This window comes from Montipora capricornis, chromosome 8 (genome assembly GCF_036669925.1).
Source record: "Montipora capricornis isolate CH-2021 chromosome 8, ASM3666992v2, whole genome shotgun sequence".
Lineage (NCBI taxonomy): Eukaryota > Metazoa > Cnidaria > Anthozoa > Scleractinia > Acroporidae > Montipora > Montipora capricornis.
In genome coordinates this window covers 37,071,052-37,093,997 of record NC_090890.1, presented here as the reverse complement: position 1 = coordinate 37,093,997, position 22,946 = coordinate 37,071,052, and the positions used below count along the sequence as shown (strand labels likewise).

General features: G+C 40.3%; 1 protein-coding gene across 3 annotated transcripts; it reads left to right on the top strand.

Annotated features, from left to right (window-relative positions):
- Positions 1-1,038: 1,038 nt before the first annotated feature.
- On the top strand, positions 1,039-17,726 carry LOC138014235 (phosphatidylserine synthase 2-like). Of its 3 annotated transcripts, none has more exons than XR_011125273.1 (13): positions 1,039-1,385; positions 1,997-2,098; positions 4,175-4,257; positions 4,676-4,743; positions 5,565-5,699; positions 7,089-7,139; positions 7,277-7,390; positions 7,481-7,558; positions 9,050-9,090; positions 11,484-11,598; positions 12,893-13,038; positions 15,822-16,955; positions 17,057-17,726. XR_011125273.1 is itself a non-coding variant. In XM_068861279.1 (12 exons), exons 1-12 carry the CDS (start codon positions 1,204-1,206, stop codon positions 16,063-16,065), a joined length of 1,359 nt encoding a protein of 452 aa, XP_068717380.1. In that variant the 5' UTR covers positions 1,039-1,203; the 3' UTR covers positions 16,066-17,726. The 3 variants fall into 3 exon arrangements, 1 of the variants encoding a protein (XP_068717380.1); XR_011125274.1 differs by adding an exon at positions 14,363-14,496 and having other exon boundaries at positions 1,046-1,385; positions 15,822-17,726; XM_068861279.1 differs by having other exon boundaries at positions 15,822-17,726.
- Positions 17,727-22,946: the final 5,220 nt, after the last annotated feature.

Genomic DNA, 22,946 nt, shown 5'->3' with positions numbered 1-22,946 from the left:
TAGATTTCTAAATTGAGAGCGAGAGATGTGGAAGCAGCGGTGCTAGGAGTAAAGAAAGGAATCGACGCTGATTCGCCAGTTCAGTTTCCCAGTGGGAAGGAGGAGCTCGTGAAAGTATCACCCAGGCCGGATACGAGATTGTTTTTTGTCACCCGGAGGCTTTTTAATCTTGTAAACCCTACATAAACGTGAGTCAGCAGAGTAAAAGAACTTTTTTGGTGTTTGGTTTTGAAACATGACTTTAGCGTGAAAACTACTGAGTCAAGCGACATACCGCTCTCTCCCTGCCTTAGTAAATATGTCACTGCGACAATCAAAAACCCTGTTACCCCACCCTTCCAGCAGATTTTTTTACCACCCAGATTTTGGGTGGTCACGTGACCAGCCGCAACCAGGGTCTCTCTTGCAACGACCAAAGGAGGCAGAGAAGAGAGACCCTGGGAACGAGGTTGGGTTTTGTACCCCACCGGAAGTGAAAATTTAATTTAATTTAATTTATTAACTTTGCCAGTCAAGCTGACAGAGCGCCGCAACAGCTTGCGCCAATTTCTGTGCCCCCCCCCCCCCTTGTTTTTAACCCCCCACAGAAGACAGACCACAACACCGGGAACTACGTTTCCTACTCATAACGACAAGTGTGCGGGTTCTTTTACACAGGATTTTGAGCATAGAAGGGTTGTGAGACGGGGCCTACGGTTTTTCGAGAAGACTAAAGAGTCTAACCATTTGCAGATGTAATTACAAAGGCAGCACTTTCGCCTCAGTTATTTAAAGACACTGAGTGTTGGTCCGGCCGGAGTTGAACTCAAGTCCAAGACGTCGCGCGTACCAGCCCGGTGTTGAACCAACTGAGCCACCGGTGCTAAGGACACTCGGTATGGAAATTTTCTAATTTTTAAAATTATCTCAGGACACCATGATGTTTCGATTGAGTAAATAAAGAAAAATCTGTCCTATACGCTTTGATTAGAGTTTCAACCAAATCCATTTTGCACCCCATTGCGTGCCTACATCTCCCGCTGACCTTTCGACCCCAGTCTCCTTTACGTGAGTAGTATTTCGAACACAATCTTGGTGCATGAAGTATTTTCCCATTCGAAGACGCATGCAGTTGACTGTTCTCTTGCAGTTTGGCAATTTCCACCAAAAAACAATTTGTGAGGAAAAGCTTTTTAGCAGACGAGGCTTAGCACGCACTGAGACATGGGAAAGCCGAAAGATCGAGGCAACGGCGCACAAAACGGTAAAGCACATGATCATGAAGTGGTCAGGGCAAATGGCTACGGTTGTGATAAGGCAGATGATCGGCCCTTCAGCATAAATTGTGAGTGGGACATTAAGCAGACTCAACAATTTTCAGACGATGGAACCAATACATTTTTTTGGTAAGTTAGCGATAATCAGATAAGATGGCGAGCGTCGTTTGTATAGCTAGAAAATATGCATATTTAGAAGGGTTCCACCTACTGCCATCGCGCATATGAATTGCGCATCACGCCATAATTTTGTCACGCAATCATTTTTCATTTTTATGACGTGACTTTGTTATATCGATTATTTCATGCCACTGCCTAGATCAAAATCCAAGAGATCTTTCAAAGGTCATATCATGGAAAGGTGTTGTTAACACATGCTGTGTTTGTTTAACTTTTGTTGTAATCATTTGTGTCAGTGCATAAAGAAAGACCTGAAGGAAAAATGCTCTTGTGTGATTATGGAAACAATTTAAATATTGAGTTGATTAGAATCAAAACCAGTTTATTTTTCTCAAGCCTCTGTGATGGTATTTAAAATATTCAGTACTTTTTCTTAGCAATACAGAAATAATTATATGAAATCAGCCCAGTAATATACATGTACATTACCAAGACACGGAATACAACCAGACATTGCGTGCAATGAAAATACAAGGGGTGCTATCTTGTGCAACGTTATATAGAGAGAGAGAGAGAGAGAAAGATGTTCAATGAAACCTTGTTTTGTTATTCATCTCTAGGAGAGCACACACAATCACTGTGTTGATACTGATGTTATGTGTTCTGGTTTATGTTGGAGTATTTGAAAAACCCCACAGTGATGGTGAATACAACACTAAAAGGTGAGATAACCTGTGCAAGTAAGTACTGTACACTTGGTCATCATTACGTAACATGCCATGTTTTATTCATTGGAAAATTTGTTGTCACTAAAGCGTGTTTTTGACAGCATACGTGTATATCATTCGAAGCAAATTTATAGTAGTTTTCCCAGCTCTTTTAGTTTCCCATTTTTTAGTTCTTCTCTATTTCTGAAAGGCAACAGGCATGTCAGGGCTTGAAATTGCAACCAATACAGTCGCATTTGTAACTGAAATTTTTTTCTTTGCGACTGAAATATCTGGATAAGTCGCAAATTTGAGACTTGCCTTCTCATTTGCTCTTTTGAAACAAAAGGTTTAGCAGTTGACACTTTGTTGTAAGTTACTTTCAAATAAAGAAGTGACAAAATTATTTTGTTTCTTACTGTGAATTTTCTTTCAATGTGAAGATAGTGTAATTGTAAGGTAATTTAGCTGTGATGTTACGTGCAGTCAACTCCATTCCTTTGATATCATTCACCATTTTAAAGATTATGTGGAAATTTTTGGCCATATTATGCGTAAACATAATAATAATAATAATAATTAGGCCTGTCCAATGTATTTACATACTTATGGTAAATCAGCGCTCGAAATTGCAACCAATGCAGTCACATTTCTGACTGAATTTTTCCGGTGGTGATTAAAATATACATGTATACGAGGAGTTGCCAATTTGCGACCAGCTTTCACCGTTGAAATAAAAGGACTAGCGGTTGGCATTTTGCTGCAACTTTTTCTAAAATAAATAAAGAGATAAAAAATTATTTTGTTTCTTATTGTGAATTAATTTTTGTTTCAATTTGAAGATATGGAGCAAAATTGTAATATGGTTGGACTGCAATCCATTCCCTCCATCATTGACCATTTTCAGCGGTTTCTCAACATATATGTTTTGTGGGCTCCTATTTTCCCTACGATTGCAAATGATGCAATTTAATTTGCAACTATAACATGGACCTAAATTTTCATGTATCTTGTAGCAAAAATGCGACCGGATATTTTTTAAATTTAGACCCCAGGGTATTTGTAATTTATAACACAAGCTCTAGTGTCCAGGCTCAGTGCCGAAAAATGCGTGGAAAATGCTTACGACCTTTCATCTTGTGAACGAAATGGCGTGTTTTCTTCAATCGATCTTCAATGTTCAGGAAAATAAGCGCTTCGAAGTAGTCAATCTCTTTGGCTTTTATGTTTGTGAGGATGATAAGCAGCTGCTTTATCACTAATATCAGGCATTTTTTCTGTTTATGCGGAAAATATTGTAATTATGGGGAGGATGCGAATTTTAGGGAATTATGCGGATCAACATCACCACATCCTGTCAGATGCCATGTATTATTATTATTATTATTATTATTATGATTGTCTTAGGTTTGAAAGAATCTGATTTCTGCCTTTAATACTACATGTACATGTACTTTGATCAATTTAAGGAAAAAAGTAGCCAACTGTTGTGAGTGAAAGAGCTGAGTGGCTTTTGGTTGGCTGTTGGTTCTTAATTTAACTAATCGACACCTCAAACGCTCGTGGCTGGGTTGTCAGGTTTGCCAGCCATCGGTGCAGTCTCCATCTTGGAGCTGGTTGCCAATAGTGGAAGCTCCAGGATGTTTCGGGCACCCAACCTCCACAGAGCGACGATGTTGTTTACTCATAAATACTAATTGGCTTCCATGTTCATTTGGTGCGTTTTGGAAACGCATTTCCAAATGCAAACAGTTAATTTTCTATAAACGTGTTTAAAACTTGTAAACGCGGACACTTATCTCTGACCTGTACTGTACTTACCAGTATGATTTTATAACTCTCAGTACATCCTTGTGTGCAGGGATATGAATCATATTCAAGCCTGGGTTTTGTTTAGCCTTAGTAGCAACCGCTTAATTTCTGTCCATGGATATCTTATTTTCCAACATCTTGAGTCAGTGTCTAAGCAGCAAATCAAATCGTTGAAACAGTTTTGTTTTTGTGTAAGAACCATGATTCTATTTTATTCCATTGTATAGCATGTTATTTTATGTCATGTATGTAACTGGAATATTATATTGTTGCTTTCAGAGGCCTAATAGCTTGCATTGTGATGTTCTTGTTATTTGGTGTGACGCAGATTCGAGATGGTCCATTCAAAAGGCCACACCCAGGTATGTTTGGTGTACTTTTTGGGTGAATAGACATGAACACCCCAAACTTGTGTGTATTCTGTGAAACTTAGTCCCAGAGGTCACAAAAAGAGTCTGCTACTTCTCTCAGAGAAGTTGGCTACAAAGAAAGTACAGTAAAGACACAAACCTAGGATTAAAATATCCATTTTTATTGAAACCCCCTGGGTGCCCCCTTCCCGGGGCTGGGAGATTTGTTCAATGTCTGAAAAACTCTGAGAAATTATCTTCAAGTCTTGGAGAGCTGAATGATATTCATGGAAAATGATTCATTCAGAATCAAACTTGTTTGTCAGGGCCTAGGGAGAAAATCATATTAAAATTATAAACTTATTTAATTAAGAAAATTAATGGCATCTGAGAAGATACAATATAATTTGTTTGTCCTTTGTGGTTGCAGCAATGTGGCGTCTCATTCTTTGTTTAAGTGTGGTTTATGAATTAGCTCTCATTTTTATGTTGTTTCAGGTAAGGTAATAGGGAGCTTAAGCATGCGCGTTTTTGAGACGCAAACGGCAACCGGAAGAGAACATGTCGCGTGCCAGGACAGTGGTGTCTCCCAGATTTTTACACTAATCATCTCTGGTAGAGAAACGATATTTAGCAGTGTAAATGTGGCTGTGTAAAGACAAGTTAAAAGGGAAAACAGCTCACTTCCGGTTGTTGTCCCCGTCTCCAAACAGTGCGTGCTTAAGCTCATTAATAAATTTCATGTAAAATTTGTTGTGAAATCGTGTCTTTAAGCCAGAAGAAAATCGCCTGATGGCAATCATTGACAAAGAAGGGAAATCGGGGAACGTTGTACGGGCAGAGAGGCTATTGACACTTTCCTTCTCTCCTACATGTATAAGGGAGAAAAAAGGATATGGCATTTGTTGAACAAAATTCTGTCTACAATTTTTGGCAGGAGAGGGAAAATACAGTACATGTACAATATATAAATAAATTGAAAAGGAGGTTAGTGACATACCTCCCTCCTCTGGGTTCCCATCATTTATGAGTTAATTCTTCTGGAATTAGCCTCTTCAAAGCTGGATAGAGTAAAGTTATATATCTCCATAACTTTTTCAAAAACTTGTATTTACTCCAGCCTACATGTAGATTGAAGTACACTGTACACTGTAGTTTAAGCCCCAGTGATATGTTCTTCCTAATCAGGTATTCTTCAACATACTGTACACTCACACACTCACACACTCACACAGAAAGGACAGAAACAGTTGTGGATATTATTTTATAGAAATCAATTTATAGAACTGTAATGGAGGTGTACTTTATCCCATTTTCAGACAGTTGATGATGCCAGACAGTTATTAAAATATCTTGATGACGACTTAGGAAAACCACTGCCAGAGCAGTCATATGGAGAAGACTGCAGACTGTACACTCCAGGGCACCCAAAAGGCGCCTTTCACAATTTTCTTGTAGGTAGCATCCATTTCAGTGGTATTAATAGTTAATTAATATTTTTTTATTGTGTTTGACAACTTAGAGAACAAATCCTAATCGTGTCAGTCCCACGGGATGTCCCTCAAGTATTTATCGTGATGCCATACAATTTCAGTATTTGGACACCATCGTGGACTGGCTGGCTGCCACACCTGGCCTTAATTTCATGTTATGGTGCATGGCTTGCCCAAAGGCAAATACAGTTACTGATTTCGGTTTGCCCACCAAAGTTAAGTTCTGTTGGATGGGTGACCTACATGTACATGTGTGAGTCAATGGGTTAAGGTCTCTGTAAAGGAAAATGAGGTGTCCGTGGAAAAATGAAATTGTTGCGGCACAGTTTTTTGTATAGGGTCAAACTAAATATCATATTAAAGCTAATAGATTGAATTATTGGAATAAAGTTTTAGTTTTTTGGTACTTAATATAATTGCCTTTTAGTTTTGAGGCCTCAAACTCGGAATGACTGCGTCTGCTGCAGAAGCTCCTGCTCCTTCACTTTATTGTGAAAATAACCGCACTTTGTTGCTTCTTAGTCACCGATGAATGCACTTCAATACCGTGTGAGGAATTCTTGATACACGTATGTTAGGAATTGAAGGAAATATCACGCACCAAAGTTGAAACTGTCATTTCATTCTTAATTAATTTTGGGCAGAAAAATTGTCATAAAATCAGTCTCTGAAGACAAACAAAAAATGCCTCACACTGTATTTGGGGTGGTGTAATCATCTATTAGTCTAAGAATTGAAATTTGAAAGCAGTAATTATATCTTAAAAACGATCGGGACAGGAGGTCCAAGAAGTTGTAATTTCAGTGTCCTAATATTAATAAACCCTTAGAAAATCAAGCTTGAAGATTTTGTGTGCAGTTTGCGGTCTGCTGAATAACTCTCCCCCATACTTATACTGAGCCAATCAGCGTCCAGGCACGTGCTAAGGTCGCAGAAGGCGCGCGAAGGCTGTCTATCGACACCCAATCATTTCACGTGACTTACATGATACGCCACTCCTTTTGTGCATTTATGGTGGGAAATAAATTAAAGAAAAGCGATTTTAACGGTTTTAAAAGTAATTTTGCAAAATTTTTTTTTTTGAAAATTTACTTAACGGCCCGCCGATTCAAGATTTGCAAAGCAAAAAATTTGAGCGAGACGTCCAAATATACCTTTTGATACCTTACGTGGGTAAATAGTGTTTTCTCTTCTTCTCTATGACCGAGGAAAAAGTTTCAGGCCTAGTCTAATTTTCATCATTGGGGAACTTTTATTAATAAATTAACATTTGTTAGTTGCTTTTTTTTTGGGAGTTTCCTACATGTAGCTCTGACTGTATGTATTGTGTTAATCAATTGTTTTTTACAGGAAAAGTGTGATGTATTCCTTCCGTCTCATTTCTTTGGTTGGTGGGCTAAGGTACATATACTGTACATGTAATCTTCCTCTGTAGATGGTAACTTTTTGCCATTACTCATTCATTTTTGTCATTTTTAATCTCCCACATAGTAATTGTTTGAATTTACTGATACCTGTTTTTTTTTGTGTGTGTGTAGGCTCTTATTCTTCGTGATTACTGGTTGATAACTATATTAAGCGTTCTCTTTGAAGTACTTGAATATTCCCTGGAAAATCAATTGCCAAACTTCTGTGAGTGCTGGTGGGACCATGTAAGTTGGCTTACTTCTTATAAATTACATGTACAGTCTTTCTGGCCACTTTGTTTTTCATGTGATTTTGATTTGATCTTTGTTTAATAGTGGATTATGGATGTTCTTGTCTGCAATGGTTTGGGAGCCTATTTTGGAATGAAGACTTGTGAATATCTAGGAAATAAGGTACATGTAATATTCTACTGGATACTGTGCTTAATTTGGGAAATGGGCAGAGGCTAGAAGTCATCTACTCCATGTTCTTTTTCTTGTGACTCTGTCCTTGCGACCACCCTAATTAATCAGCCCTTCTTCTAATAGTACATTACTGCAAGCTTTAGTGGAAGTACACAAAGCCACTTTGTATTCAGCTAATTATTCAGCATGACCACTTCCGATCAGCCATTTCAAAGAAACAATTCAAACCAAACATGACATCATTGGTTAAGAAGCTAAACAAGGAAGAAGTAGGCCATTTACAAAGCACAACCACATTTCCTTGCTGCCTATGGCTTTGATACAACTAGACCACTATGATACTAAAACAGTGCTGTTGCTAAGTGGAGGCTGAGTGCCTGAGAAACATCCAGGAGCGTCCACTATTGACAGCCAACTCCTTGATGGAGACTGCTTCCATGGCTGGGAAATCTTGGCAACCCAGCCATGAGCTTCCCTGTAGAACAGGAGCCAGATACATTGTACCTTTGTACCCATCACACAGTGCAAAAAGGGTAAGGGAAAACAACGGCTGAAGGTGTTCTCACCGCAAACAAGTCAATATTCGTTTTTGGTACACAACCACATTTATGCTTTTCTGCAAGCACAGGAAAGCACAACCGGCACATGATTGCTCCTGTTGTTAACTGCATGTACCTTAAATTACATTTAACCTTATTTAATAACTGCGTTGCTAAATGCTGGGACATCCTGGAGCTTCCACTATTGGCACCCAGCTCCAAGATGGAGACTGGACCGATGGCTGGCAAAACCTGACAAACAGGCACAAGACAGGCACCCATCACACTGTGGAAATGGAAAGTACAATGTAGAAGGGGGGGGGGGGAAAGGGGAGGGAAAAAACTAATAAACGCTCTACTTGCACATGAAATGCTCCTTCCCGCGACACCAATTAATAAGTTGTACAACACAAATCCAACACATGCGCAAATATAACAAAACCACTGACAACAATTGACTGCAGTCGCTCCTAGTTGCTAACTCAGTTAAACTGCATTTAACTTCATTTAAATGATTACAGTATTGTTGTGGAAGTCAGTAAAAAACCTAGCCAGTGGTTAGAGGGGAATTTCAACCCAGCACAATGGCATAAAGATCCTTGCCACCTCTGTCTTCATAACAATAGACCATTCTGGTTAACTGCACCAAAAGCCCTTTTAGATCATTATAATAATAATTACTGTTATTAAGATATTCAGTAACTTACATGTGTGCATGTTCGACACATCACTTAAACTGTCCTTTTAAGGAGATTTCCCCCAACATTCTTGAAAGGGAAATGTGTGCATTGTTAATATATCACATTTTCCAATTCCCTCAATACTCAGATTATTTTAAACATAATTATTGTGTATGAAAGACCTTGAGCCACCATTTATTATTTTTAGTTGCTCACGGTACATCTTGTACATTGTTCTGATTTTTTCTTTTTTTCCTCAGCCATATCACTGGAGAGGACTGTGGAGCATTCCATCATACAGGTTTGCAAGAAATTTCTTTTGTTTTTAATTAATTATTATCATTGGACTACATGTGGACCCTGGTTCCTGGCAGGAACAATGATAAGTAAACTTGGTGATGTTCCCAAGCAGCTTTGATTGGATTTGTGCAGATGTGTTCAGAAATGCACGCACAGGGTATTAATTTTAGATGCACGGTGATTTTGGCAAGCATAGTGTCCCATTGCTCTTTTCCCCAACTTCAACATCACTCGTGTCTGGGAATACCAACAATTAATGTCACCAGGTGTTCCCTAAACTCCAGTCCTCAACAAAACGTACTATGTACTTATTGACTGAGTGGGAGGACCCGGCGGCAAAATATTTGGCCCGAGGTCGTGTCGTATGCCGTGCGCTGTGACCAAGGGCCAAATATTTTCCTGTCCGGCTCGACCTAAACTCAGTCAATAAGCATTTTATCATATGGGCTCTTTACACTATTCATGAGCAGTCAGAAGATGAAGTTTGGACAAAATAAGTAACAAAAATTTGCATAGAAAATTTATCTAAGGTACAATGTATTGTTTGCATTTGCTTTTCTGGCCGTAAATAACTTGGATGTTTGAAAGCGACGAAAGCTTCTTAAATCGCATCGCACGGAGCAGTACGTGTTCCTATCGTGCTAATGCGTACGGCCCTCATACGGGGATTTTCCCTGTAGTTTTACAGTGAAAGCGTGCGTGGGGCCGTACGGCCTTATGATAAATAGCTGTATTTGTCCTCACCAAAAAATAGCGTTCAATCTTACACTTACCTCGTTGCTAGAAATAGGTAGCAAGTACTTAGACTTAAAGGGGCACTTCCTGTTGGATATCAAACTTGGGTGTGCATCTGATGACCTCGATTTCAGGACATAAGTTGATTTGTGTAACATTTTACTGTGGGGAGCAGGGCTGGTGCAGTGATGAGAGCCCTCGCATCCCACCCATGTGGCCCAGGTACAATTCCCAGACTTGGTATGAATTATGTGGGTTGCGTTTGTTGGTTTCTAATTTGCTCAGAAGGGTGTTGCTCCGGGAACTGCGGTTTTTTTCCTCTCCTCAAAAACCAACGTTTGATTTGATTTGCATAAAACCAAAGCCAATTAAGTACTTTGGCCAATCAAAAAGGACGGAGACAATCCAGTAAACCAATCAAAAGTCGAAGTAATAACACGTAGCCGACACAAAGCGCGGGAAAATGTGCACGCGCGAGCCACTATTGGTTTTGGTTTCACTTCTGATTGGTTGAAAAAATGGCGCGAGAACTTTGAACCAATTATTGAGTGAAGTAATGCAAAACCAAAGTAATTCGCTAATTACTTTCGACACTCAATTGAAAACCGCTCTAATTTAAGTTAATGTTAATTACAGTGTCCCCGATTAGCGCCCCGGTGCTAGAAGAATAGACAATTAAAATTCTATTTAGCGGATTCAGAGCTGGTTCTAATTCTGCACTACAGTATATATTTTTTACTTTGCATAAAGTTTCATCTTGGCCTTGTGATCACTTTCCAGCAAAAAAAAAAAAAAAAAACGACAACGCCAAAAAGCAATAATATCATTTGTTGAAAAAGGAAAAATGATTGTACTGCACGCATTTTATTGCTGTATTCTGCATAACAACATCGTGAAATCACCACGTTTAAAAGTGTGTGTACAAATGCAAATCTTTCTATATTTTTACTACGAAACTGCTCGTGTGAATGTAATTTTAGGGTAATTCGCCCACATTGCACGAAGTGAACGAGATGAAATAATCGCGACAGCCTTAGGATTGTGTAAAGTTACATTTTGAAGTGAAGTCTTCGTCGACGTCGCTAAGTCCCTAATGACTGACCCCAATTTTGTTTCCCCGCGACCCATATCGCCTCCGGCAACATTGAGGGTCAAGGGGAAACAAAACTCACTGTTTCCAGTGGGGTCAGTCAACTGTTTCTTTTTTTTTTTTTGTACCTCCCAATTCAAAAATACAATAACTTCCTCTTTAGTTATGATTTGAAAAGGTTTCGCTGCCATAACAGCAGAAGAGTTTTTTTTCCTTGACGCAAGCTGGCATACAAATTTGCCGCGGTTTCTTGGTGCACAACTTGATCACGTGCGAGTCAAAAGTTCAAGTTGTTGTTTCCCTTGTGAGTTTTGACCCATGGCACGTGGCACGCCTTAGGTGAGGAAAGGAAAGGAAAGAAACGTTATTTAAGTTTCTAGCCGTTCTAGCGCTGGAGCGCTAATTAAGGTATACCAATAATAATATTGCTGTTCGATAAAGCAAAGCGTACCGACTTTTCAAAGGTTGCTACTTGAAAATTAAGTGCCCAGTGCGATGAAGAAACGTTCAAAATTGTTGTGAATACATTCAGCATTAGTTCACAAATTTGTTCATCTTTCTTAATTTAGCGGTAAACTTAAGAGAGTGGCCGAACAATTTACTCCGTATTCCTGGACGTCGTATGACTGGAAAGCCACCACAAGCCTGAGAAGATGGCTTGCAGTGTGTGGAATCACCGCTGTGGTATGTACCTGTTTTTACCCGTCCCTGGAGAGATTCCATTGTGACGTGTTTTCATATTGCATAATGGCAGTTATGTTGGTATACCTGTAAAAAAATGTGACCACGGCCATCTTGGTCGTCTTAGTAGATCCTTCGGTAATTGCGCTTTTTTCCATTTATACGCAGATATCTTCATTTGTTATGCTTTTAACAATGCCAGAATTACTTAAGTCAAAACACTTAACAGGTCAATGTTCGCTTAGGCTAAACGCAGTAAGAGGTGCTCAAGTCGTGGCTGTGGTAGAGGAATTGGCGCGTCCACTTGCCCTAAACGTTCTGCCAATCAAGCCACAATGAAGACTAGCCAAGTGGAGTACACTTTCGTTACAATCGCGATCCTACAATGTAGCAGCATGGCGGGTCACATTTACCTAGCTTAAAGGCTTCCTATATAGCTTTCCTGTAGCTCGGTGGAAGAGCATCCGAACTAGTAATCGGAAGGTCGCAGGTTCGACGCCTAAAAATTGAGCACTCGGATTTTTCCGATCATTCCCTATGGCTCAGCGGTATAGCATCCGAACTAGTAATCGGAAGGTTTTAAGTTCGACTCCTGCAAAGGAGCACTCGGATTTTTCCGATCATCCCCTATAGCTCAGTGGTAGAGCATCCGAACTGGTAATCGGAAGGTCGTAGGTTCGACTCTTGCAAAGGAGCACTCGGATTTTGGATTTTTTCCGAGTATCCCCGAATCACTATACACCTTATTCCAAAATGTACGCCATTCAAGTATTCTTTTGTTTGATTGCAAATTTGCCGCTTTTGGATTCGTTCTAGGTTAAATAGTCTTTTGAATTTTACTTTTAAAACAGGGCCAATTTGCTTGGAAACAAAAGAGAACTTAAGTGGCGGCCATTTTGGAATAAGGTGTATTGATAAAGACAACTCTTTATTTAATTAACCTGGGTTAATTCATATTGGTGTAATTACGTAGGTGATTAATGAAAATTCTGTGCTCTGATTGGTTGCACCTGAGGTGATAATTACGCGATAATCACCTAAAAGGTTTTTTCAAAATGGCTGCTAGCCGTTTTCTCAAGGTGACAGACGAAGCTATGAATTGATTTAAAGAAAATGCATATTTTTCAAATAATCACCTGTGTAATTAGACTAAAACAATTATTCACCTCAGGCTCGGTGAACATCGGTTTTTATTCACCGAAATTGACCTCGCCTTCGGCGAATTATGTTTAAACATAACTTTCATTACAAATGGAGTGCATCTTATCTAAAACTAGATCTCATTTTCCTCTTTCAGTTTCTTATTGCGGAACTAAACCTGTTTTACCTCAAGTTCATTTTGTGGATACCTCCTCCCCACTTTCTCATGCAAGCTCGTTTGTTACTCTTTCTTTGCATTGGCGCTGTCGCACTCAACGAGACATTCCGTTACATGGATGACCCGTAAGTAAAATGATGCTCTAGATCATTAATTCTCCGTAGACCCTTTCAAAATTGTCTAAAATACAAACGGTTAAACACACACTCCGTTCCACACTTGCTCCTCAACCTCAGATTGACCGAAGTTCAACACAACCAAAAGCGTCTTCGTAAAGACGTCAAGTTGAACGCATCCTGCACATCACGATAATATTGTCGGAAATTGGTCCGCCGTTTTGGGCTTGAAATCCTGTTCTATGAAAATATTTAAAATGTCCCTCTGTCAGTTTCTAAGATTGCATAGTGGGGAGATGTCCCAAGGAATTTCTGGAATTCTGGTTGATTAACAATAATTGTCGTGCTCGTACGAGACTCTTCAGAAGTTGGAATGGAGAATATTTTATGCTGTGTGGAAGCCATGTGTTGCTCGTTAATATATTTAGATTTTCCTCTAGCAGAGAAATTCCCTAGAGGCATCATTGTCGTCCTAGGCGCTAACTCGCTTACTGGGATCCAGGAGGTCATCCTCTAATGCCTCACCTTGAGAGGAGTTCTTCGATGCTTTGGTGCAGTAAAATCTCAGCAAATTGGTTTTTGGTCAGCCCTTTCGAGGAAATACTTTCTTTTCTTTCATTCCAAAGATTGATAGTCGATTCACGCCTCAGTTAATCTGTTTTCTTTGGCCTTCTACACTTTGGATATCAACCAGCCATAAACGCCTCACTAAAAAATACCTTTTGGCTGATCTTTCATATACCGGATCCAAAGCAATTAATAGACCCTATGCAAAAATGGCTGCCTTTAAATTATTCTTTTGTTCATATTCAAAATAGCCCACCTAACCTCGTTTTTGAGACAAAAATTCTAATGAATTTGTTATCCCGAACGAGGTTAGGTGGGCTATTTTGAATATGAACCGAAGAATAATGTAAAGGCCGCCAGTTTTGCATAGGGTCTATGTTCATAAAACAAAAGAACAAAGCGAACATAACAATACCTAATTGGCAAGGCGTCATCGGAATAACCACGGCTCTTTTGTCTTCTTTTTTCTTCTTCTGCTACGGGACCATAGGCGCCTATGATCCCGTTGCGGAACGGAGAAAAGTTCACTGTTTTTTTACAAAAATGATTGGAACCATTCTACGTCTTATCGGACCCGTGCCATTTTTCCTCTGTCCTGTAAACGCGCCTTTAAGCGAGATAGTATTAGATTAAAGCTTGTATGATCAGCTTCGATTTGTCGGAACTACTGTAGGCTCCTACGGAGTAAATGGGTTTTATTACTCATGATGTACAATGTTAAGGTGTTCAAATAAGTCATTCAAAGAGAGAAATTATTTTTCTCTAGGCGAGAATGATCATGGCAGTTGCTAAGGAAGCCTGAAGGAAAAAAAATCCAGACTTGAATGGGACTCGAACCCATGTCTTTGCGATCTCGCTGCACTGCTCTGCCATCTGAGCCAGCAAGCCATCTGTAATCTGGTCAGTTGCTAGTTCGTACTACATCTATATCACGTACAGTGAATGAATGATTGTGAAATAATCATATTAAAAGCATGTTAAACAGCGGTTTTTCATTAATAGTTAGAGTCGTTATATTTCAAAGTCATTCGAAATTACCTGTGTTTACTGCAGTTTTTCTTGCGTAGGTGTGAAAATATTAATTCTCACTGTGAGGAAGTTACATCATGTGTTAAGTTTGAATTATTTCCTAAGCTCTTATTTTCCCGGCGAGACCGCATGAATTTACGGACAATTTGAGGCAATATTTCCGTAGGAGCAGTAAGTTATCAATGCGAGTTAACAATGTGATGATAGCTCAGGGAAATTAGAGCGTTCAGGATTTCAATTCCGTGGAACTTCATTCGGACAATATGGCTGAACGGCTCAACTGACTTGAAGCAAAGCGATCGGTTTTTACCGACGTACAAGCACCTTTTAAGAAGCACGACACAGAAATCTTTTCGAGAAAGATCTCGGAATTGATAAACGCTTCGCATCTTGGGTTGAGCATCTGTTCACTTTAAACTATTACTATTACTACAATTAAGGTTTCAGACATCCAACCTGGACTCTGCAGTCTACCCTGTATGTCACTCCCGCAGAGGTTTCCTTGATCATTACTCTGCACAGATCTCCTCGATGTTCTGTCACGCATGCACTTCGTGACGTCGTTGCAACGTCACTTCCACTCTTCCGCCATTCGGCAAACGTTAAAATTTAAACTGGTTATAGCGGGTTTAAACACGAAGACGCACTATGAAAGGGGTCGCTTCACGCTCTGCTTTTGCTCGAATTCTTTCAAGGACAACTGATTAATTATCCAAGATGGTGACCAACAAACAGCAACACAGAGACGGAAGCCCTAAAAGATATTTCTAGCGCGAGGAAAAGGGACAGGGGATTTTAAAAAGAACGACATAACATTTTATGACATATTACGGACGCATTGCCATAAGAGGCTTTTTTACTGTACAAATTATTACAGAGCTCAGTTGCGTCCACCGTTGCATGTGTCTAAGGCACCCCTGCGTTTATATTGCGTCTTCATGTTTAAAACCGGTTAAGAGTTTAAATATTCGTCTAAAGGTCTGGACGACATCGAGGAGATCCGTGCAGAGGTTTCCTTCTCACTAGAGAGAGAAATCAAGGCTATGTCTGCCGAGCAGGGTAAGACTGCATGATTTCTTAAAAACTTCGTGACGAATTTCCGGAACAAATCCCCTGCAGAAAGCTCCCTCTTCAAGTGTGAAAAAACTGAAGCGCCACACTACTTCATTAACTGTTGGCATTTTACTACGTTGCAGCACCTGCAAGCGGTTCGGTCAACAGGCGTGGGTTGTTACTGCCATTGTGGCCACAGAGGTTCTCATCTGTGTGAAGTTTGGCTGGGAGACTCTCACCATACCACTTCCTTTCCACGTTGCCGTCTTTTGGAGTATTTCCTTTGCCGTTTATCTGGTATGGACGGTGTGGAATGTTTGGCCCTCCATCATTGGTGGGTTTGGAACGTACCGTGAGGTCGAAAGCAATGTGGATAAGCATGAATAACGGATGATTTTCAAAGAGGAAATAACGAGCGTATAACTTTTAAAGTAAATTTGTAACCGCCCTATGGGTTAGTTTGCAAACTGATATAAGACCTTATTTTAATTTGAGAGGGTCGTCAATGCCAGACTGGAGTGTCTGCAGAAAGACAGGATGTGTATTTCAATTAAAATAACGCTAATTCCACCCTTGCGTGGATGTGACCGGTCGTCAGCTTCTCGCCCCAATTAACTGTAGGACAGAACGCCTCAGCTTAGGACGCCGACGTTGCTTTAAGTTCCCCCATCGCTCTCAGGCGAAACTATTTGGTTTTTCTGAGTTCACCCACGTTTTAGTTTCTTTGTGAAACTCAACTCAAGGACATGGATGTTAAACGTGATAAACACCTTTGGGCGACTGTTTGTTGTTGTTGCTTGTTTGTGGAAGCAACCAACAGTGGCGTACTGTGTGCAAATTCCTTACAGCAACGGAATACGTATTCAGAGTTAAAACAGTCCTTCGTGTTTTTTTTTTTGTCTTATTTTATTGATAGCTTGCTTTCATTTACTTCAGTTCTCCTTTTAGGCAGGTCACGGGTTAAAGAAGTAATTCGAGGGTGCTTTTAGCAAATTTTAAGATTTTAACAAGAGATTACGCAATTAGACCTCTCTTGTTATGTCCCAGACAACAACGCCTGCGTTAATGCGTTTTTTTTCTCACACAGTAATGTTGTCATTTTCGTATTTGGTCAGGACCTCTTTATTTGGTGTATCCATAAGTTGTGGGAGTAAACGGAGGTATTTCTACTACATCACAGAAAAGGGAGGCGTGGTCCACTCGTTATGGCGTTGGGATTGCATGCGGTTGCTCCGGGTTCAAATCCAGGTCTAACCTCTTGTTAGGATTTGTTTCCGGTTGTCCCGGATTCAGTCCCGTTCTAACCTCTGGTTTGGATTTGTCTCCAGTTGTCCTGGATTCAGTCCCGTTCTAACCTCTGGTTTGGATTTGTCTCCAGTTGTCCTGGATTCAATCCCGTTCTAAGCTTTGGTTTGGATTTGTTTCCGGTTGTCCTGGATTCAATCTCGTTCTAGCCTCTGGTTTGGATTTGTTTCCTGTTGCCCGAATTCGATTCTACCACGCTTTGTAAATAGCCAATTGGTTGCCTCCTGCCAGTTGGGGTTCTTAACACTAATGGGCGGATGTGGGCTTTGAATTAATGGAACGTGTCTCGACATTTTAGTCTTACTTCAATGACTAGAAACGTCTTTGTATTAATGCAAATCCAATAGTAATGCTGTATATTCTTTACCAAGATTCGTGAGCTTATGGTATTTTTTGTATAACTAAAGCTAGAGAAAATGGCAATGGATTGAAACTATTATTTTATTCAATCTTATATCCAGCGTCTTAATTAAATCACTAAAATGAAAACCCAGTGTGGAAGATATACGCCTCTATCTATGGGCGGGTCAACTTACTTAGAGTGGGTTATTGAAATGTTTGCATGTTTGTCTCATTTTAAACAATACACAAGAAAGTTCTGTATCAAATTGGCCACGTTGGTTTTTTTGTGACGAACATATATAGTATACGTGCATGTACGCATGCATTTTATTTAGGCACGTAGCAAGTGAACTACAGTGTCATTTGCTTCTAATTAAAAAAAATGATTTTATGATTAACAACTGTGTCGCGTGATGATGAGTCTGCATAGCTTAGAAATCGTAGATTTCCAAACCTCTCAGTCTTCATTTTTTCGAATAGTCACAGCTTTTCGTAGCAGCCCTGTGGACCCAGAGAACAGCCTCTCTAAAACGACCTCTTCATGTACCGTAATTTCTCTATTAAGCCTCCTGGGGGCTTACTTATTTCAACCACGTTTGATGAGGGCTTAATAGGCGAAGGGAGTGGGGGGTTTATTTCATTTTGCGAAACGCATTACTAGTAGCAAAAAAAGAACGAAAGAAACAGACTAGAGTTACGGTTCCCTACTTCGTGTTTTGGACCAGGGCAATGAGTGTCTATTGTGGAGATTTGAGTGATATTTTTCACGTTGTACAATACAAGTTATTTGTAACGAAATCCGAACTTCCAGCACGTAAATAAACCATACATCTCTCTATCCCTCAAACTGAATCGAGGAGAGCGTCGCGTTCTTTGAGTTCTTTGAGCCGAGGAAGGTAACCGAAAGTGATCATTTCGCCTGTCAGGACAGCAGTGTCTCCCAGATTTTTCTACTAGTCATCTCTAATGGCGAAAAGATACTTAGCAATATAAATGTGGTTGTGTGAAGACAAGTTAAAAGGGAAAACAGCTCACTTCCGGTTGCCGTCTGCGGCTCAAAAACGTCCACGTCGCGTGCTTACACTCCCTAATCTTTTAGCTCTAGACGCCATCTTGTTCAAGGCCTTGAACATGGTCATAGCTTTTAGCTTTCTCCTTTTTGTCTCTAACCAAGCGCATAAAGGGGATAGTTGGATCTTTTGACATTGCTAAACTTTGTGATCACTCTGGCAGCGCAATTTTGCAACGTTTGAAGTTTGTCTGCTAGACTGGTCCCGAGGGAACAGCTAATTTGTTTCCCGAGAATCTCAAAGTTTCCCCGAGGCGCAACATAGGGAAACATTGAAATTCCAGGGGAACAAAAAGAACTCTTTCCCGAGGGACCAGTCATTAAGTGATGTCAAGAGAAAATGAGGGGACAGAGAGGGAGGCTCAGGGCGTTGGCCGGGATATGTTATGTCCACGAAAGTTATTTTTAGACGAGCGGAAGTCTTTGTTCTAGCGGAAGTCTGTCTTCCGATACGTCCCCATGCAGTCTTGCCTCGCTCTCAGGTTCTTAGTGAAAAGAGAAAATGATGGGGCACGTGGAAGGCTGATGAATATTTATTTTCTTTCAAACATCGGACCGAGGTTGGCCTGCATGCGGACGTCTCGGAAGACTTCCGCTCGTCTAAAAATAACTGTCGTGGACATGACATATCCCAAGGGCTGGATCGGCAGCCTTCCTCTCTGTCCCCTCATTTTCTCTTGGTGATTTGTTATATAGCACAAATACAAAAACTTGCCATGGTAACGACAACGGCGGTCGTCGGTCAACATTCGCGGGTAACAGGTCTGACTTCATAGATTTGGAGCTGTTGCCCCGCCATGTGACCTCGAAGTAACCAATGAGAGCGCGCGCTGTTGGGGAAAAAGATTCAGCTATATAACAACTACAGTTACCATCTCGGTCACAAATGTAACACGGAGGGAAATTTGCCCTCTCTTCCCCTTCAAGGTGGATGTTTATGGGTTCGAGTGCAAAAACCAACCCGTAAATGCAACATTCAGGGCAGGGAGTAGGAGGGACATGTTAATAGCTTGGATGTGATTTACATGCTTTTCCAGCGAAGCTTTACAACTATTTATGACCGAAGTTGTAGCCCATATAGTTGCACTATAGTACTCGGAATGTAGCTTCTGTTAGAGAGATTATTAATACTTACCTTAACATCCTATGAAGGCTGAATTGCCTTAATTTACATAAGAAACAATTGGTGATTTAAAAACGATTTTAGCAATAGTAAAATGTGAAAAACTCTTTGAAATATCACTAAATACCACTAATAGAAGACTATAAAGTAAAGCTATTCTGTAACAAACTCGCCGTACTTTGACTACGTTCTTTGTTATCACTTTGAAATTGATTCACGTAACAAACGAAAAGACGTAAAGCCAAGAGCCTTAACGGTGGTATCTGAATGTAGAAACAAATACACCAGTTTAGATACGGATAAACTTGGCCGTGCATACACCGAGAGCTACAGAAATTTGAATTGACCAGTCAGAATTCAGCGAGCGGGAGAACCTGTGCTCTCCGGCGTTACGTCGATTGTTTGCAATTTTAAAGAGCCAGAAACCCATGTAAAAGGTTTTGTGGCAACCTTTTTGTCATCAAGCTTTGGTGCCAAAACTGGGTTGCCAGTGAGCGGCGATCTGAATGTCAGGTGTTCTGCTTTGGCTGTTATTTGTGCTTTTTCTTACTATTTTAAGGCGAATTCAGTCTGGTATTTCCGAATCAAGTGTAAGAAGACGTCAAAACTGTATTGATAATATCTTTATTTGTGTTAACTTCGAGAAAGACTTTGATAGCGTCCTTTCGACAGCGTAGATCGACAACAACGTCGTTTACACACAGAAATGCACCGTTTCCGGTGAAAGGGCAAATGATTGACAGGATAGCACACTTTTGACTGCCGCGCGCAGTGCGGGCGCGAGTTCCGTATGCACGGTGAGTAGAAACGACTTACAAATGTCAAGCGTACCGAACGCTGAAGAAGACAAGACTAGTAAAAGTTGAAAATTTACATTCACAAAAACTTCGTTGCACACAGACTGCACTAAAAGATTAAGTGGTAAGTAAAAGTTCGCGCAATAGCTTAAATACGGGACCGAGGCCTTTGCATACGGAACCCGCGCCCGCAGTGCGCGGGCGAATAGATATCAATATCAAATAGATATCGTCTAGATATCAACGTTTCTATTAGAGGCAACGTGCTATGTACTAGTGTGCACTACAAACCTACTTATTCACACAGTTATTTGTTGTATTCATCGTCACATCCATCACATGTCAAGAACTCCATCCCTTATTCTCAATTTCTTAGACTTCGACGTCTATGTAGTGATGACTCCGATTTTTCCAGCAAATCAGAAGAGATGTGCCAGTTCTTCGAAAAACGAGGCTATCCTGTCTCTGTGGTCAAAGCGGGCCATCATCGCGCCCAACAATTTGATCGACAGTCATCACTACAAACGTCACAAAAAGATAAGAATGACAGAATTCCATTCACCCTCACTTTCCATCCTCATAATCACGCAGTCAAAAGCATCATTCTTAGTAATTTTAAATTACTCCAAAATGATCCCGAGACTGGTAGAATCTTTTCGCAACCTCCACTTATTTCATTCAAACGCGACAAAAACGTAGGCAACTTTTTAGTTAGAAGCGCGCTCAAAACTAACGAGCAACCCGGCACTTTCAAATGCGCGCGCTCACGATGCAAAACTTGTCTTTTCATTGTTAACACTAGCAAGATATCGGGACCTAAGCGATCTGTTAAGATCACCGATCGTTTTACATGTACCTCCGCAAATGTCATTTATTGCATAACCTGCACGTTATGCAATAAATTATACATTGGTGAGACAGGTAGACGACTAGGTGACCGATTCCGCGAACACCTTCGCGATGTTGAGAAGAATGACAAGGATGCATCCAAGCCAGTCGCTCGCCATTTCAATCTGCCTAACCACTCCAAAAAACACATGGCTATCTGCGGCCTTTCCCTACATCTAGGTACGACGGAAAGCCGCAAGAATCTGGAACAAAAATTAATCTTTCAAATCGGCACCCTTAATCCTCACGGTATTAACGAACGCTTTTCATTTAACTAATATATTCCTATTTTTCACGTTGCCATGTTACCACCAATAGCGTAGCTCCTACTCTACTATAAAAACTACACGTAACCCATAATCCCTCGATTCGCTCTGACGAAGGGCTAACGCTCGAAACGTCAGCTTTTAGAATCTCTGTACGGTGGCCAATTTACATTATCAACTCCGTTGATAAAACCAAATTTTTGTATACTACTTCCCCACCGACGCAGCACCACAGTTTCTTTAGAAACTACCCCTTCATTCAAAACTGTGCTATCCTGTCAATCATTTGCCCTTTCATCGGAAACAGTGCATTTCGGTTGTGCGTGTCGATCTACCCCCGTCGAAAGGAAGCGATTAAAGTCTTTATTCGCGAAGTTAACTCAAATAAATACATTATCAATACGGTTTTGCCGTCTTCTTACACTTGATTCGAAAATACCAGCCTGAATTCGTCTTAGATTAGTTAGAAAAAGCACAAATAAAAGCCAAAGCACAACAGCTTACGTTCGAATTCTGCTAGCCGACAACACAAGTTTGTTGACAAAAAAATTGCCACAAAATGTTTTAAATGGTTTTCTGGCTCTCTATCAATAGCGCTCACGTGTATTTTAAATGGAGTATCGGGAAAGAAAAATTGTCAAGCTGATATTTGTTTCGTATAAACATACCTTTTCAAGTAGCGAAAATTTGTATAAGCACTACAAAACTTTTACTAACCATTGCCCGAAGGAGCACCAAGAAGCCGCTGATGAATTTTGCACAAAAACCTCGGCCCCAAACACCGGAAAGCCAGACTTCAGCGGAAGGCTCACTAAAGAAGAGTTTCTAGAGCTTGCCCTCCCGCAGGTCGCCAGAAAGGTGCAAACAAGCTGATTCATGTCTGAAAAGAGTAAGGTCTAGAAGGTGCAGTCAAATTTTGTTTCTTGTATTGAGCAAACATTTATTCAAAACTTTTCCCTCACTCCCAAATAAGAACTTGCTGTGTCTTGCAATTCTACAGTGAATTACTATTAGGCCAATACCAGAATCAACATCAAAGAGGCACTCCCAGGGGTTTGAGGGAAGAAGAGAACATGGCTTATTTGAACTGGGGAACAGAGGAACAATATCAAAATATTTTAGGGAACAAGGGAAGAAAACCAATATTTAAATTTTAGGGATCAAAAGGCTGGGAACAAGTTTCAAAGTAATTTGGGGAACAAGGAAACACAAGAAAATATCTAAAGGGAACAAGGACTCCTCTCCCCAGGAGGCCCTCATCAAATGTTCTGCCTCTATCCAACAGCTCAAACAAGCTATTCCAACAATTTTTGACTGACCAACAGGAAAAGAAGACTCTCTAAGATAAACAAATTATTTGTAATAATTATCACTTTAGCATGCGAAACAATGCTCAGATGCTTATGAGCACCCTCATGCCCATGCCCAAAGCACCATGAAGTATTTCTTGCGGCTGGTTTAGGCATTGTTTCATCTTT